At 43.9% G+C, this 19,354-nt stretch overlaps 1 protein-coding gene across 8 annotated transcripts in view; it reads right to left on the reverse strand.

The window, feature by feature from the left end:
* Window positions 1-7,593: 7,593 nt before the first annotated feature.
* FRMD4A (FERM domain containing 4A) overlaps window positions 7,594-19,354 on the reverse strand; it is a 466,163-nt gene continuing 454,402 nt past the window's right edge. For 7 of the 8 annotated variants that reach the window (XM_082240073.1, XM_082240077.1, XM_082240078.1 and 4 more), the window contains 3 exons: window positions 17,581-18,440; window positions 14,874-14,970; window positions 7,594-10,033 (listed from right to left, as the gene is read on the reverse strand). In XM_082240073.1, the coding sequence (XP_082096199.1) occupies window positions 9,931-10,033; window positions 14,874-14,970; window positions 17,581-18,440 (1,060 nt within the window). In that variant the 3' untranslated portion in view covers window positions 7,594-9,930. Of the gene's footprint in view, window positions 10,034-12,670; window positions 12,743-14,873; window positions 14,971-17,580; window positions 18,441-19,354 lie in introns of all 8 variants that reach the window. The other variant, XM_082240074.1, reaches the window with a different exon arrangement.

A 19,354-nucleotide genomic window follows, 5' to 3' on the forward strand; every position in this document is an offset into this window, starting at 1 on the left:
AGAAGTCAATCCATGAAACAATGCAATTATTTAATTTGAAGTCAATTTCGTAAAAAAACAGGAAATTCAATAAAATTATATGTAAAAGATAAAGTATTTGCTTACAGAATGCTCTCTAGGTAGTATTTTGTGTGTATTAGCAATGCACAGATGAATGCAACAATGGAATGGAATGGATTTAAGAATGAATATGTGCAGAAATGTGACACACCAAACATAGACTGATCATTTGCCTAATAGTCCAGGTTGATAAGATTAGGTCTTTCAAAACGGATCTCAAAAGCAAGAGCAGATTTATATGGAAGGAAAAAGTCATTGAGGCAGTTAGGTTCAGCAGTTTGAGCTTAATTATACTTGTTCATTCTTACTGTGTACATGGTAGGGATTGAGAGGTCATTTTCAGGACATAGGCTGCGATGAAAACATTGAGTAAGTGTTTAGTGTTCAGCTTGCAGAAAAATATGAAAATGTAAGTTCTGAGGGTGCATTCAACAGCACTTTTAATGCCTTTAAGTTAATTCAGTGCCTGCCTTAGTTGATGTGAGGGCTAACAGAACACATGAAATGTCTACACCAGCTGTTCCTTGGCATCCATAATGTTCATGCAGATAACAATGCTAACCATGCTAATTGCAAATAGCTAAAGTATGCAGATTAGCCAAGGTTCTCTGGCCCATGATGTTTCCATTACAGCTCTGAAGCTGAATGAATTTGTGACAGTTTACGGAACAGTATCCACACTGACTTCCAAGTATGTGTCTTGCAGCTTAAATTCTTCAAATGTACATCAGTTTTGTTCAGAATAATGGTAGTAAGACTGTGTTTCCCATATTTCTGATAGTTCAGGCAACCTTTTCTTTAAAATGGAGACAAAACCACTCTTGTTGCCACAAATGTTTATTTTTAATAATTAGGAGTAAAACTCGCTGCTTTCCTGTGTGCTGTGCACTGACCACGAATACAAGCATGACTCCCAAATGGCAGGAAGCATGCCCAGAACAGTAACTCATCCAGAGATGCAGGAAGCAGCCTCCTCTGAAGGTGTGCACCTCTGCTGTGCTTTCACTTGGAGAGACTTGGAACAATATTGTTACCTCTGAAGCAAGAAGCACAGTACACTTTCCTCCCTCTCTCCTTTCACAGAGGTTGATAGGAAAGACATGAGTCCACAACATTTAATCTTTCAAGGACACACCAGGCAGCCTCTCTTGTGTGGGTGGATACTTTGACCTCATGGGCACTTCGGATTATTTAATAACAACTTGGGACATTAGGAATTACTGTGTGAGGGAGGGTTATTCAGGACCACTTGAATACTTGAGATTCTATTGCTGTGTATGGCTGGAAGATAGAGTGTAGGAGGTTCTTAATTTGTAAATATGTAGGTGCTTTGGTCTCTGAATACTGTATTGATAGTCCAGGTGCACTATTCTCTTTCAGGATGGTTGAAGCTGTCTTCGTAGTTCATTTGACAAACTTCTGGAAGTCTCTCTCAGCTCAGATTCTTGCATGCGCTGAAGTTGGCAGGGTTTTCATGGGGTTTGATCCTGTTGTACCTTATGAACAATTCAAGTTCTGCCAGTTCAGGATATTTTCATCTTTAGGAAACTGAATAAGCAGCAAATAAAACATATTAGCATTTTTTAAAAGGGTTTTGATCTGTTTCCGTTCTGTTTAGTCACTAGGCAGAGATTATAGGGTGAATGCTGCTGTGGCAGCTTCTTTTCATGGAAGACTGGAGGCTCTTTACTCCAGTATCTGTCTGGGAGGCCGGATAGAAAACTCTGAGAAGAATGTCTGTTTCTCCAGAATGTGGCATTCAAGACTGGATTTCTTACAGGACTGTGGTAAAGTAATAATAATAATAATAATAATAATAATAATAATAATAATAATAATAATAATTTATTATTTGTACCCCGCCCATCTGGCTGGGTTTCCCCAGCCACTCTGGGCGGCTTCCACAGAAACCAAAAAAACACTAAAATATCATACATTAAAAGCTTCCCTGAATAGGGCTGCCTTAAGATGTCTTCTGAATGTCAGGTAGTTGTCCATCACCTTGACATCCAATGGGAGGGCATTCCACAGGGCGGGCGCCACCACCGAAAAGGCTCTCTGCCTGGTTCCCTGTAGCTTCGCTTCTCGTAATGAGGGAACCGCCAGAAGGCCCTCGGCGCTGGACCTCAGTGTCCGGGCAGAACGATGGGGGTGGAGACGCTCCTTCAGGTATACTGGGCCGAAGCCGTTTAGGGCTTTAAAGGTCAACACCAGCACTTTGAATTGTGCTCGGAAACGTACTGGGAGCCAATGTAGGTCTTTCAAGACCGGTGTTATGTGGTCTCGGCGGCCGCCCCCAGTCACCAGTCTAGCTGCCGCATTCTGGATTAGCTGTAGTTTCCGAGTCACCTTCAAAGGTAGCCCCACGTAGAGCGCATTGCAGTAGTCCAAGCGGGAGATAACTAGAGCATGCACCACTCTGGCCAGACAGTCCGCGGGCAGGTAGGGTCTCAGCCTGCATACCAGGTGGAGTTGGTAGACAGCTGCCCTGGATACAGAATTGACCTGCGCCTCCATGGACAGCTGTGAGTCCAAAATGACTCCCAGGCTACGCACCTGGTCCTTCAGGGGCACAGTTACCCTATTCAGGACCAGGGAGTCCTCCACACCAGCCCGCCTCCTGTCCCCCAAAAACAGTACTTCTGTCTTGTCAGGATTCAACTTCAATCCATTAGCCGCCATCCATCCTCCAACCGCCTCCAGACACTCACACAGGACCTTCACCGCCTTCACTGGTTCTGATTTGAAAGAAAGGTAGAGCTGGGTATCATCTGCATATTGATGGACACCCAGTCCAAACCCCCTGATGATCTCTCCCAGCGGCTTCATATAGATGTTAAAAAGCATGGGGGAGAGGACGGAACCCTGAGGCACCCCACAAGTGAGGGCCCAAGGGTCTGAACACTCATCCCCCACCACCACTTTCTGAACACGGCCCAGGAGGAAGGAGCGAAACCACTGTATAACAGTGCCCCCAGCTCCCAACCCCTCTAGACGGTCCAGAAGGATGTTATGGTCGATTGTATCAAAGGCCGCTGAGAGATCCAGCAGAACTAGGAAACAACTCTCACCTTTGTCCCTAGCTCGCCGGAGATCATCAACCAGTGCGACCAAGGCAGTTTCAGTCCCATGATGAGGCCTGAACCCTGACAGGACTTTTGTTTCCAGAGTGTGATGATACCAAGTTTATGGGCACATTCTCGCATTCCTGGAGGCACTGGGGGTGGGGGGGGTGGGGAGGCAGTGGTGTGCTTACTTCACACAGTGGTTTAGCATCTCCTTTCCTGATAACTGGTGTATTGTCCTAGCTTGCTCAATATTTTATTTTAAAAGCTCTCACACGTTCAAAAGAATATAAAGAGCAACAATGCCAAAAATGGCACAGGGCAGGGTTTTAAAGATGAATTTGGGAAGGGGCAGGGTATCTTGTTCTAGAAAACCTCTCCTGCAGTATGTTGAGAGAAACTCCCTCTGAGGATTTTTGCAGAGGGCCTTTTGAGATGCTGGTTGCTTACTAAGGTCAGTAAGTGTTGAGTTGGGCTGGTTTTTTGCTTGCTGGCACCATAAGCCTGGCTTCCATATTTTTTCAGTTAATTGCCTTTAAATGGGAATTTAAACTATAACTTTACTTTGAATCTTTATAATGTGTTGGAAAAGCTTCAGTCAGAGTAGGGCAAAGGTACACACATTCAGTGACAAATGTGGGATTCCCAACCTTCTGTTTGGTTTTTTAGGGGCGTGAGATTGCGGGAAGAAAACTGCTGGCAGGAGGGGTTGTGCGCACACGCGGACCACAGTTTCCTGCGCACAGCTTTCCTCTGCAGGCTCTTTTCCTGCTGCTTGTTTCCACCTGGCTAGCAAGGGCATCTCAAATCCCCCTTCATTGGGGTGGGAGAGGTGGTGCCTCTGAAATGCTGTAAATGTAGGCAGAGCCGAGCACCCCTTGCTATACTTGGCTGCTGCTTCACCCTGCAAAGAGCCAACACAAGAGGTTGGGAATGCTGCACTTGGTGGCAAAGGTAATGTTCCAGCCTTAGAGAGGAGGAGGAGGAGGTAGCAGTTTTGCCTATAAAAGTATAATGTAACTGCTTGGCTAGTGGTTCTTTTCAATAAATATATTGGAGACGTCGTCAGAAAGAAACAAAAATCACTATTCCCTTGAAGCTTCTTAGGCCTGGAAAATGTTGCAGTCTAAAGTATTAAAGCCCAGGAGGTGGTACAGAAACATGTAGAGTTTAAAAAGAGTAAGCAGGAGCTTTTGGCTAAGGGGAGGCAGCATTGTAGCTGATTAGGCTGGGAATATCTGGTGAGTGGACAAGAAGATGCTGTGAAGAAAATGCTGGTGGGTTGTAAATTGTTTTGTACACATCAAGGGGATTTAATATAGCAGGACATATTTCTCATGTCGCAACTGTCTTCCATGGCTCGCCCCAGTGGTTTCCAAATTCAGCCATTTAGTCTAGCCTTGGTTTTATACTCTATGTTTAGAAACATTGGTGTCTGTGATTTACAAGAACTATAATTTTGTCCTGAAGGAAAACGGCAGTACATGCTCTGAGTTAAGGAGGAGCATCTTTTAAAAGAGAAGCAGAGTCCTTAGGGTCTTGGAAAGATCATGAGTAGATATTTCAGCTCCCACAAGAGGGATGACATGCTAGCTGTAGCAAGTGCGACTTGGACTGGGGATGTGCCTTTTACAGACTATGTAAGCAAATGTCTTAAATTCTGGAAGGCAATGGCAGCATTGCTGAATGTGGGAAAAAGCTACTTCTCCCGGAAAGCTTTCCTTTATGGGCATTTTCTCTCCTGGCTGGTGGTCCTGAAAATAAGCTTTCTGTATGATATTGCATCCTGTGTCAGAATTAAGTTTATCCTCTAGCAATCTGTGGAATGGCACCTTACTGGAAACCACAGGAACTGCAAAATAAGCATTTCCAGCTGTCCTGGCTAAGGGAGTATCTTAATGAGAAATCTGCTATGGCAACTGGGTTTTCATCCCAGGCTTGAGGGAGGCTCCTTGTCTCTGGGCTTGACCTGAATGGCAGCCACAAGCTTGTGTTCAAGTACACAACAACCTGTACCTTAAGAAAATAAATAAAAGACAAATAAGAGAGTAAAAATTTCCTGGTTGCCCTTCTACACAAGGGACAACCTGGATAGCCATCACTAGCTGATGAATACAGTACAATAAAATTGTTTTTCAGTTGAGCAGAAACGTTTTGAAGGATTTCGCTTGAATCTTGATAAATAAGACTTTAGGATGGGAGGGGATAGTTTCATAAGCTGGAACCCTCCTCTCAAAGAGAGGAATCTTGCTTGGTAGTATTGTAGCTTTAGGCTCTATTTTTATCCTAAATTTAGTTACCGACCATCTAGTGTTCCTGCACATGGATATAAAAGAGTAAAAGTGGTTTGCACAAATGCTGGCACTAATGTTTGAAGCCAGTGATGCAAGACGGAAGGCAGGGGCCTGGCTCTCACATCACTGGAAATCTCGGTGTATTGTGGCTTGTTAGAAGAGTGCAGGGTCATACATATAACAGCAAGTTAGCCTCTGGTTTGTTTCCACATGCTTGGGGAGCAGGACTGGAACAACTCACTGCTCATTCACAGAAACGATTTAAACTATTGTTTAATGTGTCGTGTGCACTGAGCCAGTATGCACAACTAGGAGTGGGCACCACCAAATTAAGAGAGACTGCTCATAAAGTCACCTTGGATACTGCAGAAAAAATTACGGACACCAAATTTCATCTTGAAAATGCTTTAATAAGGAAGTGTTGACAACACTGTTTTTGCAAAATGTAAAGGTAACTATACAAATTCTTAATAGAAAAAGAATAAATTAAAAGCAGATTTGTAAAAAAAAATTATGCAAACTTCTCTACAACATAACATTTTTTCCTTCCCCTTGATTACCGTTGCACAGGTTTCAGTAAAATCATTTTACATGCTCTACAGTCCATTTCAGAAGAGTTCTAATTTCCCCCTTATTTTAAACTAGAGTCCATTTTGCTCAACTTGTAATAAAACTATTGACATTAATATATATATATATTTATATATATGTAAAACTTTACATCTAGTTAACTAAGCAGTAACTGGTCATCTGATAGCACCTGATTGGGGTTTGCTATGTCCAAAACTAAAACTAATACTGGGGTGGGAAAACAAAACAAAACAAACTGGACCTCCCCCCCCCAACATTTCCAACACTCAACTGCATATAATAATATTTTAAAAATAAACCCTGCCAGGGTGGTGGTTTGTACATACGGACAAAATGCAATATTGGATGAGGGACCTTTTCATGGATACAAAGCAAAATTCAAGGGGGTTATTAGTGGGGGTAGTCAAGTGCTTGTATACAATAGCTATGGTTTACCCCTCATATCATACTCAAAACATGTTAATCTCCTGATTAACACTTTATGTACAGTTTTGTATAACTGAATTGAGTTAAACAGTAAAACCTGTTTTACTTAATTTCTGTCTTTACTACCAGACTGGCTCACAAGTGCCTTGACTAAAAAAACAAAAATGAAACACACCCTGCTCTCCCCTACTCAACATGGCCCTCCTCCCACCCCCTTGAGAATGTTACTCTGCTTCTGGAAATTTGAGCCCATTCTCTATTGACTCAGGGCTGCCAGTATTGCTGCAAAATAACATGCCAGTTCTCATTAGGATGTAACAGATGGGAACTATTGGTCCATCAGGATCACATCCAAACAGCCCGATAAAAAAAGGAGCCCCAGTCCATCTGGTTTCAGGTGTGACCATTGCTTGGCAGGGGGTTGGACTCGATGGCCCTTGTGGTCTCTTCCAACTCTATGATTCTATGATTCTAAGCAGTGAAGCAAACTAGTCACAAATAACTTTTTAGCTAGACTGGGGGACTGTGATTTCCATTACTGTTGGCATGTTTACTAAGGTGATTTTGGCAAGCATTCTGATTCACTTTTCAGGTACAAATTAAAACAAATCAAGTTGTTTAGATGGAGCCTGGAAGGTGAGTTTAATCAGTAATCTACCAGTTTTACCTGTCATGGCTTCTGCTAAAGAATTTACAGGAAGTGTAATTTAATGAAGGGGCTGCAAATTCTGTTAGCAGTCCTTTCATATGCTGAGAACTATAGTTCTCCACAGTGAGGGAATGAATGTTAAACCAGTTTAAGTCCATATACTACACATACCGTATATTTCAGTCCATAAGACGCCCCCATGTATTTTTGGGGACTCAGATTTAAGAAAATGGCGGCGCCAGGGGGGATGTATCTGTGTATAAGATGCCCCCTAATATTTGACTTTATTTTTTAGAAAAAAACCCTAGTCTTATACACGGAAAAATACGGTACTTAAGTTGAGAAGGATGCATCTAGTTGGTTGTCTTGGTTTGTGAAGCCACATGCTGGATGTTGCTAGCAGAGGGTACTACTACACACAGAGACACACAAAGAGAGGGGCAGCGTGTAGGAGAGAAGAAGCATTAACTTTGGAGAATTTCCTTGGTAAAACGTTAGGACGACACCATTTAAGTTGCATGTTATTGTCATAGTTTATTATTTTGCTGATACTTCATTTTTAAGAGAGACTAAATCAATACATTTTCCAATCTTATTTTAAGATGAGATGTTTAAAAGCAACATTGGCTGCAAACCTGTAATTGTTAAGGTGCTTGGACTTCAGTGTTGCTTAAGCCTAACTTGGTGACGGACTGCGGTTATTGCTTCAAATGAAATGTCATTTGTTCTGTTCATCACAATGGCATATGGACATAAGGGCTTAAGATGTGGATGTTTACATAATGCCTTCTTGATGAATATGAAATAGAAATAAGACAACCTGTTCTTGTGCTATTTGCTTCAGTGATCTCACTCTTGCTTGTGATTTTAGCTTGTTCTTTCTCTGCTTTTAGACAGACCCTTACTGAGTCTTAACAGTAGGGCTGGGTGATATATCAATATATCGTCTAAAACTGGCTCAAAGTACATATTTTGAAACTGGCTTCATAATTTTTGACCTGGCAATATATCACAAATCATGTGTGTGTCTGTGACCACGCTATGCAAATATCACAATGCAAGAAAAACCATGAAGCCAGCCATTGCCTCTTCATAGCTCCAGCCTTATTTTGTGATAGATCGGTATATTGCAATGTTTAGCTGATGATATATCAGATATTGCCCAGCCCTACTTAAGGGTGCAAAATCTTCTACCATTCCTTCTTGGAAGAGCAGTAGTTCTTTTGTTCCATTTGGGAGAATTTAGGTTTCTTGTGTTTGTGGAATCTTTCTTTTTTTTCTTCAACAAAATTGGCCTTTAGGGCACTTCTTCTTTTCTTTTTAGAGCCTCTCTTCAGTTTGTCAGCTGCTTGCACACAAACATAACATTTGGGGAGGGGGGGGGGCAAGACACTTGGCCGTTGGGTGGCACAACAGCATCATCGCACCATAGTGAAGACCTGGTGTGCCTGCTCTCCTATCTGTTCAGATCAGGGGTTGAGCAACTGGTGGCACCAGAAAAGGGCGTTCTGGTCCTCACTGTTGTCCATCCAGGGGCAAAATACTAGTGGCATTGAGACTTGGGAGGTGGTCTATGGGCTTGGGAGGGTTGTTATGATCCTTGCTTCTTCCTGGCCATTCCTTTTCCATGGTGGTCCTCCAGCAAACTAGCAGTTGACCGGGGACCTAGAAATTTGTGCATTAGTTCATTATAAAAGTACTGAGGCCTTGTGAAGTATGATGGCTTTCTAGAAGTGTATAAAAAAGCATTGCTCAAGTGTACATGTAAACTTGTAGTTTCCTCTCTTTTGGTATTGGCAGACAACCATACTTTGTGTCAAAAGCTTTTGTAATCTCTTCATGATTCATCTTAGGAAAACAACCTAAACTGCTCGTAAACAAATAAAAACTGCCAAGCACTCCTCTTTGAAGCATAGTTCACTTCCCTGGCCAGTCAATAAGCCCTCCCCCACACAAGTATTACTGTATTTTGCTGTCAAGCTTACATGGTGTGCTTTTCCGCGATGTGAGACATTTTCTAGGCAAATTGATTTTAAACAAAACAACACTTTTTGGCATTTTACTTCACAACTGATCATAGAAATCCTCTGAAAAATTTATTGGTTGTTTTACTTGCAACTAATCACAGGAACGTTAAAAAGAAGCAATTCCTTGCCCTTGTTCCTCTTTTCAGAGTTTTCTCAGATGATATCTGCCCAGGTTGTGGGGTGCGTATCATCATAGTAGAGTGGTGCTTAGAGCATCAAGATGGAAGGCAAGTTACAGAATAGTAGCGTTACTGTTTCTGAAAAAAATGGATACTTTTAAATGCATCATAAAACAGCTACTGAAATCTTTGGCAGCACAGAACAGTTGCAGTACAGTATTCTGGCTCACTCTGAAATGATAGGATCATTCTCTATTCCCTACAGTCTTTTTCTGCAATGAAAAGGGTATTTCATGATAGCTGTCACATTAGCGTTAACTAGTACTTTGACTTTAGAGTTCAAATCATATATGTTAGAACAGTTGTACATATCAAAGAAAGAGGCTTATGCAACCTTGAATGGTTTGAATTGACTGCCTGTGGTGTTCTTAACATCCAAGTTATTTGTAAATTTGCCCTCTGCTCTGGGGTGATCTCTGTGAGGCACATGGCAGTTTGAAATAACCAGGAGTGAAGGAATTCGTTTTCCGCTACTGGTTGGGGATGGATCTGTTTTTCTAATATCATCTTCAGTTGCCTTATGCAAAAAGTGCTTTGACTTGAAGCTGGTATCAGGCGCCAGTGTAAGGCAAATGAGAGGCAGTGAGGTGATTTTTCAGAATGGCATTGATGCGTTTGAACAGCTGAGGTCAAGGGGATTCACACGAGAGTCCCAGGCTTGGCTTTCTCCTGTCCGTACCACTGGACATCAGCTAGTTCTGGATAGAGGGGAGAATCCAAGTAACAGCTATCACTGCAGCTCCTGTAGAGAGAAGGGACAGAAACTCAAATTAGCACACTGGGAAGAGGCAGTAAAACTACAACCTCAGAGACTAGAGCAATGGAGGTTGAAGAAGTGGAGAAAACACACTCTTGGTAACTTTCATGTGCATTGCTGCTGTAAGATGAGTGGGGAAACCTAAGGGCTGGGGGCCAAATGAGGCCATCAGAACTCTTCCCCAGCTGGAATGCCTCTTGATTATGCCCCTTGATTGTCTGGATGGAGGAGAGAGAGAGGTGTATGAATGTGTAGAAACTAGGTTGCTTGGATACAGGACACAGAGAACCATACAATTATAGAATCGTAGAGTTGGAAGGGACCACAAGGGTCATCTATTCCAAACTCCTGCAAAGCAGGAATGTCTCCGCTAAAGCATCCACGACAGATGTCACCCACCCTCTGCATAAGAACCTCCAAGGAAGGAGAGCTCTTACTGTCAGGAAGTTCTTCCTGATGGTTAGTTTGAATCTCCTTTCTTGCAACTTGAAGCCATATTTTCAGGTCCTAGCCCCTGCAGGAGGAGAGAGCAAGCTTCCTCCATGTGACAGCCCTTGAGATATTTGAAGATGGCAATCATCTTCAGTCTCCTCTTTTCTAGGCTAAACATACCCAGCTCCCTCAACCACTCATCATCAGTCTTGGTTTCCAGACCCCTCATCATCTGGGTTGCTCTCCTCTGCACATGTTCCAGCTTCTCAACATCCTTCTTAAACTGTGGTGCCCAGAGCTGGACACAGTGTTCCAGGTGTGGTCTGACCAAGAAATATAGAAACCTCTGACTTCTTCTGCACAAAAGTAAGAGTCACATGCTGCACCACTCACTTTTGCTTCTGGCCCTGCACACCACCATCACAGGACCCTTGAAAGGCCTCCCAGAAAGGAATGTGGCCCTTGGCCTGAACAAGGTTCCCCACCCAGCCTCCTGTGAAACCTTTCTCAGGGTAATCCTGAGTCTAAAGCTATTGGCGTCTAAAGCTAACCAAGCACCATCACATCAATTTTGCCACACTGTTTAAATAGTAAACCCTATTTGATTTGTGTGTTTTTGAAAGTTAAAGTACATCATTGGCCCAGAGCAATAGTAACTATCAGAGGAATGGGAACTTGGCCAATCATGGAGCAAACATCTTATCTCTTTGAAGGGAAGGGCATGCCCAGATGAAGGAAGGAAGGAAGAGGAGTGGACAGATACATGCAAGCACACAAGCATTCAGAGACGGGAGCATGCATAAAGCAGTGTCTTGTAACTGCGTTACGGTTTGGCCCCCTCTTGTGCGCTATTCCCCAGCTCATGAGATTTAGACTCCTCCCACTGTCCCAAGAAGAAATCTAGGCTTTAAACAACAGCCTGACCTACTGAAGCTGCTCTCACCTGCACTCCATGCTGGGAAAAGGTTTCACCTAATAAATTTCCATGTATCAGTCTGCTTGGAAGGGTACACTGTCAAAGTGAGGGGGGAAATGACACACCTAGGGTAACCTCATTACTGGTTCAGGTAGTGTTGGTCTGACGCAGTCGAAACAAATTAAAAAATTGTCCAGTAGCACCTTAGAGTCCAACTAAGTTTGTTCTGGGTATAAGCTTCCTGTGCATGCACACTTCTTCAGATATGTACACAAAAGCTTATACCCAGAACAAACTTAGTTGGTCTCTAAGGTGCTACTGGACAATTTTTTAATTTTTCTTATTACTGGTGGCAAATCTGACACCAAACAACAGCAACTGCATGTGATTTATCCCGGGGAGATGTTACTTTAAGTTAGCAAATATAAATAAATACTTGTGACTGTACAGGGGGACTTTTTTTTGTCACTAGTGGTTTTACACACATTTAATTAAGCATAGGTCTAACTGTTAGAATCTGTATTTTTCTGCATTTTACTTCCTGGCTTGCAATTTCCCACCCCCAACAAGGTGCATAAAAATTGCATTTAGTAATCCATCACAAGAAGTATTTAGATCCGAATTCAGCAGCCTGGTGTCCTGGCACAGGAGTGAGAGTTAAAGTCCAAAACATCGGGGGGGCAACAAGTTGGCGAAGGCTGCTTCAGATAAGACTTTGTTGGCTAACCTAATGGAAACTCAACAGAATGAAGACCTATGGTCAATAATCAGTTAACTTGGCAGCTGTATGCTTCTAGAAAGTACTTAATGGTGCCTTTTCTAAGACAGTTTTAAAATATTATTATTAATAATAACAACAGCAACAACAACAACAACAACAACATGAAACCTTGTTTAACACCACCTGTAGCGGGTCATATTTGGGGGTTATTAATTGAAAAATGGCACTGGTGGTTTACAAGCCTCCTTGCCTATGACAAAAATTGTTTCCAGGTGGTTGGGCAGATTCTCCCCCCCCCAACGCAGTAGATGTAGACATAAAAGACTCTCTCATTTAAAGACAGCACTTATCTGCAACTTGGAATCATGCATATCTCATATTTTGGGTCTAATGGATGCAAATAACTAGCCAGTAATGAATTCACATTCCCATAAAACTCTAGCACAGGGTGCTTTTGAAAGAAGACAAAATCCACAGGGAAACAAAAGGTGGAGGGGCAGAGGCATGGAGGGGGGTGGGGGGGTCCAATATAGAAAACATCCCCTCACTATACCTCTATTCATCAGTACTCTGTTGAGTTGGAGACTGAGACTCATCCATAGTGGGTGAGTTGTCTGCAGCGTCTCTGAGCAAAGGATAGGCAAAAGAGAAAGAGGGAAGAGGAGATGTTAAAGAAAAACAGTGACACAAAACACTTGTTAAGAGCTTATTAATCCAGCCAGAAACAGGTTGGTGAATCATCTTTGAAGACAAAAAGAAGTTAGTAACACAGGGAGAACGCTAAGGAGAATTTTAAGCACTTTGATTTGTGTGTGAAGGATATGGGGAAGGGGCGTGGAAAAAGAAAACAAAATACTGGGGTGTTTTTTTTGCTGGGCAAGGCAACACAATTCCCACAGTGACAAAAGAAGCTTGTCTCTAGAAAGCACACAGTTCTTACCATGTTTTAATGTATCCGGGCATGCAAGTTGGTGCTTGACTTGTTTTCTTTAAGTACTAACAATACCCAGCATTATAAAGCAGATCCCATCTTTTCACAGCACTTCACGCAGACTCTTGGGAATCATGACAGCCTTATTCTCCCCCTATTGCTTCCCGTGCAACAATGAAGCGGAGCCACTGATCCTGCTCAAAGCCAGCATTTGAACCACAGACCATACTTTTAAACCCAGCATTTGAAACACAGCTCATACTTTGAGGCACCCCACCGACTCTGGACTATTTTTGGTAGTGGAACATTTGAGAGGCAAAATTTATGCAAGAATATAATAATAATACTTGGTTTAAGAACAGCTTAGTTTATGAACAACTTGGATTAAGAACGCTGCAAACCCAGAAGCAGGTGTTTTGGTTTGTAAACTTTGCCTTGGAAGCAGAACATGTTTCTCTTCCTGTTGAGTGTGTTCCATTTGTAAATTGAGTTCCCACCGCTATGGGAAAGCACGCCTTGGCTTAGGAACGCTTTGGTTTAAGAACAGACGTCCGGAATGGATTAAGTTCGTAAACCAAGGTACCACTGTAATATTAATCTTATATGCCCCCCCAACTGGGCTGCCCCAGCCACTCTGGGCGGCTTCCAACAAGCACTTAGTCTGCTGCATTTGCATCCTGCCCTTTGGCTAAGAATCATTTGCAGAGTTCAGGTACCCAAGAGACTGTGGGAGGGCTCCAACTGTAGGGGCAAGGAGTGCTGCTGCTCTGCCAAATGTCTGCCCCTCCTGTCCTTTATGGTTTGCAGAGATTCTAACGGAGCTGAATGTGGTTGGAAGGTCTTTGTGGTCAACGCATAAAAGGTTAGAGGAGGATTGGGGCTGGTACACAAACTGCTGTAGTTTAAACTCTCACACTTAAAAATGTCTGAAAAGGCTATAGAGCATGGCTTGCCAACATGGTGCCCTCTAGATGTTGGACTCACAACTCCCATCAGCCCCAGCCAACATAAACAATAATCAGGATTCTTGTTTTTGGGAGTTGCAGTTCAACAAATATCTGGAGGGGGCACAGAGTTGGCTCCCCTTGCTTCAGAGTGTCATACATGCACCTTATCACAACTCTGTGAGGCAGGTTGGGCTAAGAGATGGTGATCAGCTTAGCGTCGTCTTGTGATGGGCTTGGCTGAGCAGGCTTCAAACCCTCATCCAAGTTTGGTGTTCTGCCACATTGGATATTATCTATTGGTTTTGTTCCTGAGAAGCAGGAGAGAGAAGTTCTGTCCAGTGGGAAATGGCCAGCTAACCGAACTCCGAAATAGCACTTTGGAACATCAGACATGTATAGAGTGCGGGGGGTCCAGGAGGGCATTTGCAATGGTGTTTCTGGAATGGCCTTTGCCAGCTGCCTCAAATATTGCCTTTCATTTAAAACAAAAAGCTAAATTCCACTGTGTTTGATTGAATTTGAACTCCTTCCAAATGTGCACACACTGTGGATTTCTACAAAATGAAACTTGTGGAAACAGGTCCAGACCACGGGAATTTGACTGGGAGCTTTTTGTTGACTCACCCCTCCCCTTTTACAATTAAATGAAGACATCCGCACGGGTAATAAAGACAAGCAGGGCGGAACATAGAACAAATGACCTGCGCTAGAGCTCCGATCCTAGGCACGTTCACCTGGGAGTAAGTCCCACTGAACTTACTTCTGAGTAGATATGCGTCTGGTTGTGCTGTATGTGTGGCTTGACTAGCATCTAGGGAAGATGGGTCAGAAAAGGAACGCCTTGCCGCCACCGAGTGCCCATCTGTGCCCATACTCACCCTGTCTGCCAGGCCAGGATGTGATGTGGGCTGCTGGGTGGTGTAGCCGCTAGCTCACTAGATGGTGTGGAGCTCCTCTGACTGTGTGGTAAGGCAGCTGGAAGGAAATGGAGACAGATAGATATAGATACACACACACACAAATATAGTTAGGGGGACTGGAATGCAATGATGCTGTTACGTCTGTGCAGTAGTAACTCGTGGAACGGAGATGAAACATGGCATATTATTTGGTATAAACTCATAAGTGCAAGTTAATTATTTCTGCAGCACAGCTGCCCATGCCATGGCTTACCACAACATATCCAGCCTCTCCTCCTCACTCTCCCCCCAGCCCCCACCCTTCATGCAGTTTCAAAGGGAGGTCTGCGTGGAGTTATCTGTGTCTGACTACAAGGACTGACAGCATCCCTTGTCTTCCTTCAACCTCAGGGAGATGAGAGACCATCTCAAATGTCAACAGGAGCTTGACATTGCTGCTGCTGCTGCTTCTGCTGCTGGGGGCCAGCTGTCTTGCTCCTGCAACTCAGCCCCACGGAGCACCAGCCACTGGACCCCATTGGACACTGGAGGGCCACAGCTGGCGATGTTAGTAACAACTGCAGAACCTTGAGAGACAATAAGTTTTCCAAAGCAGTACCTTCAGGGCAAACTCTTAACATACACTTCATATTTTAGCTGCCTTAAGTTAATTAAAGAAGGAAAACATTTACATTTTATTTCTGAAAATACTTTAACACTTTATCCATTTCACCAAAAGATTAAATAACTTGGTGAAGTCCTTGGTGAACAAGTCTTGTGAAAGTACCGCATTGGCCCAAATATAAGCCACCCTCCCCCCCCAATTACGGGACAACCCGCTTGCGTCTCCCAAGCCTCTCCTGGTGCCAGCTTGGGGACAGTGCCGGCTGCCCCCCCCCCCCCGTGAGCTGGGAGGTGAGCCACACCCGCAAATAAGCCTTGAATTTTAAAGGTGCGGCTTATTTACAGGTATGTCTTATATTCCGGCCAATGTTTCAATTCCTGATTTATTCTGATTGCCAAGTTGTATAATGGTTGGAGTGAGTTGGTAAAAACATGGAAAGAACTTCTGAATAATTTGGGGAATTACCTTGCCTCCCTTCTAACTTTTAATTTGCCCTGTTGAGTAATAACAATTCTAGAAATAAAAGCTACGCAAGTGGCCTTTTACAAGTACAGCTAATGTGGATGTAAATCCTAATATAATATAAACAAACATTCTTCATGATTTTGCTTGTACTGGGAGAAAAGCCATCCTTTTTGCTGATTTTTAAAAAGTTGTGTGGTGCCAGGATTTCATTGTTTATGAGCTCATTTGAAAAATGGAAAATAATAATAATAATAATAATAATAATAATAATAATAATAATAATAATAATAATTTATTTATACCCCGCCCATCTGGCTGGGTTTCCCCAGCCACTCTGGGCAGCTTCCAACAAAATATTAAAATACAATAGTCTGTCAAACATTAAAAGCTTCCCTAAACAGGGCTGCCTTCAGATGTCTTCTAAAAGTCTGGTAGTTGTTGCTCTCTTTGACACCTGGTGGGAGGGCGTTCCGCAGGGCGGGTGCCACTACCGAGAAGGCCCTCTGCCTGGTTCCCTGTAACTTGGCTTCTTGCAGTGAGGGAACTGCCAGAAGGCCCTTGGAGCTGGACCTCAGTGTCCCGGTGGAACGATGGGGGTGGAGACGCTCCTTCAGGAAGAATTTATTAGAAGAGCATTCTCATCATAATTTGGTAATGAAATCCATTTGTCTTCAGTTTTAAATAATAATGCTTAGCATTTATATAGTGCTTTAGAGTGCTCCAAGGGTTTCACATGCTGTATTTTGACTAACCTATGCAACACAGCTTCATATTGTGAGGAGTGGGAGGGCTGGAGCTGAGAGAGAAAAGCTCAGCTGAGACCAGTGAATGAGTCAGGGCAAAAGCAAGATTTTGAACAGGTGAGTATCATGGCCATGACTACTCGTAAAGAAGCTCTACTGATTTCAGTGGGGCTTACTCCCAGGTCAACGAGGATAAGATTGCACCTTTGGTTGCACCAGTTGCAGCAGTTTTAGATTTCAGTAACAACAGTCGTGTACTTTTTTCATCACCTTTTAAGAACTCATTTGGACTGTCCTTCTGTTGATTCACCCTGCTTCACATGACAAGTGAATAACAAACAGAACTTCTACCTTTATTGCTAAAACCTTTGACTAACATGCCCCTTCCTCCCCCTATCGGCATTCATGGATAGTGAAAAGCACATATTGTATAACTGTGCCAGTGTTTACCAAATTGCTGATTGCTGGGGCCATGCTTTTTCTCCTGAATTACAACTGATGACACACTTTACACCTGCACTTGAAAAGTTTAGAGTCTCAGAGCGCAAGAATTACCCAACCTCAGGAGAGTCCCTGTGTTTCTGCCTGTGTTACTGAAGTTTAGCTCCTGCTTAGAAAGCAACAAGCTCAATGCAGTGACTCATGCAGAGACCCATGAATGCCCTCCTCTGATTGTGAGTAATTTGGCTGTGTCTTTGTGTTAGGAGTCATTTGATTGTGACGGATGCAGACCTAGGGCTGCTCAGAAGGCCACACCACCAGAGCAGTGAGATGTGGGGGTGGTTTGGTTATGTTGTACATGTGGAACTTCCGGGAACGACTCTTGTATATGGGTGCAAATCATCTTCCTCACCTGACGTTGCTTTGCACATCTGAGGCATCCTTGTTACCCTGCTGTGTGCCACGAAGGTGCTTTGAGAGGAGGTGCTGTACTGGGAGCTGCTATCCGACGAAGTGGAGCTCGTGTGCGACAAGCGGCTATGGTCTTTGTGGGAAGCTGTGGACCGGTGGTACCACAGCCTCAGCTCATCTGACACCATTGTCCTTCCCGACCCCTTCTCGTGACCCTCTCTGCCCAAAGACGGAGTCCTGATGATCTGAGAACGGGAGGGGGTCAGCCTGACGGAGTCCGCTTCCTCCCCATGCCAGTTCTCTTTAAACATTCCCCCCGCCGTGTAGGAGTTGGATGTTTTAAACTGTGCCTTCACGCTGTAGTGTCCCTCCTGGTCATTCTCCAGGCTGCGCACAACCACCGGCGTGGAGCTCCCTTCGATGTAGAGAGGGTACTCCTTGATCCTGTACTGGGAGGACGGCTGGCTCTGGCTGTGCAGATAGACTCCGTGGTGGCCAGTCCCGTTCCTGGCAGCCAGGTTGGGCATGCTCCCTGAATTGGAGGAGACCAGGTTCCCTGCCGACTTGTGCCTCTGCCTCTGCCGTTCCCGGGCTTTGGAGGGGGAATCCTCAGCCAGGGTGGAATAGTTGGCATTCATCTGAGCAGGGTAGTAGTGCTCAGAGCTGGAGTGGCTGGTGCAGGAGGAGCAGTCGTCCATTGGGTCAGAGCCATTGCTGCTGCGAGTCCGAGGGGTGTAGAAATCGGGGCTCCCCGTCTCGTTTTCTGACCCAACGAGCTTCCCTTGGGACTCTAAACTGGAGCTTCTGTGTCTAAAGTGCTGTGCTAAACTATGTAACCTAGTAGGGCTGATGTCCACAGACCTGCAAGCACAGAAAAAAGGTTGTAATTATAAACTGCTCCAGTAGTTTTGCCTACAGTTGTGGTGTGGAATGAGTACACTTATGGTGGCAAAGGAAGGCTAACAGAAAGAGAACAATTAAAGGCTGCCTGACCCTGAGCTATAGGGACTCCAGCCTTTTAGCTGCAGAATGAAGGTGGGATCTCTGAAATCAATTATTCTTTGTAATTGTATCTAACCACAAATTTGGGGTCAGTTCACCATAGCATAGAATCCTAGAGTTGGAAGAGACCACAAGGGCCATCGAGTCCAACCCCCTGCCAAGCAGGAAACACCATCAGAGCACTCCTGACATATGGTTGTCAAGCCTCTGCTTAAAGACCTCCAAAAAAGGAGACTCCACCACACTCCACAGAGTTTGCTTACAAAAAGACATTGTCATGGTTAACTCTGTAGTATGTTTGCATAATATCTGAAGAAAATACAGTGGAGTCTAGGCCTGACAATGTAAAGATGCCACCGGTCACCGCAAGCTGGCAGAATTCAGAATACAGGAAGTATGCGAAAGCCTGCATTAAGCATCACAGTCAGCCAGTAATGACACCTCTGGAAGTCCAGGCTAACAGCTTCTTACATGGTGACGGCAGGGAATCTTTTGCACTTCTTCTTCTTCTGAAGTAGAGGCTTCACATCCTTTACTGGGCGGGGGGAAATGAGTCAAATTCCCAATGAGAAACCGTTAGTGTAAGTCCCTAAGGTGGAGAGATGTGAAAGCTCCATATTGGACAAAATGGGAAGCGCCAATAAATTTAAAACTCATCTATTTCTATGAATTCTCCCATTTGGAGAGGGAAAATAACACATCCACCTAAATGTAATGAGTGGATAAGGCTCCCTTTAGGTCTGCCATTCCACACGCCCTGAAGCATCTGATGC

The sequence above is a fragment of the Podarcis vaucheri genome (genome assembly GCF_965113315.1).
Source record: "Podarcis vaucheri genome assembly, chromosome: 10".
Lineage (NCBI taxonomy): Eukaryota > Metazoa > Chordata > Lepidosauria > Squamata > Lacertidae > Podarcis > Podarcis vaucheri.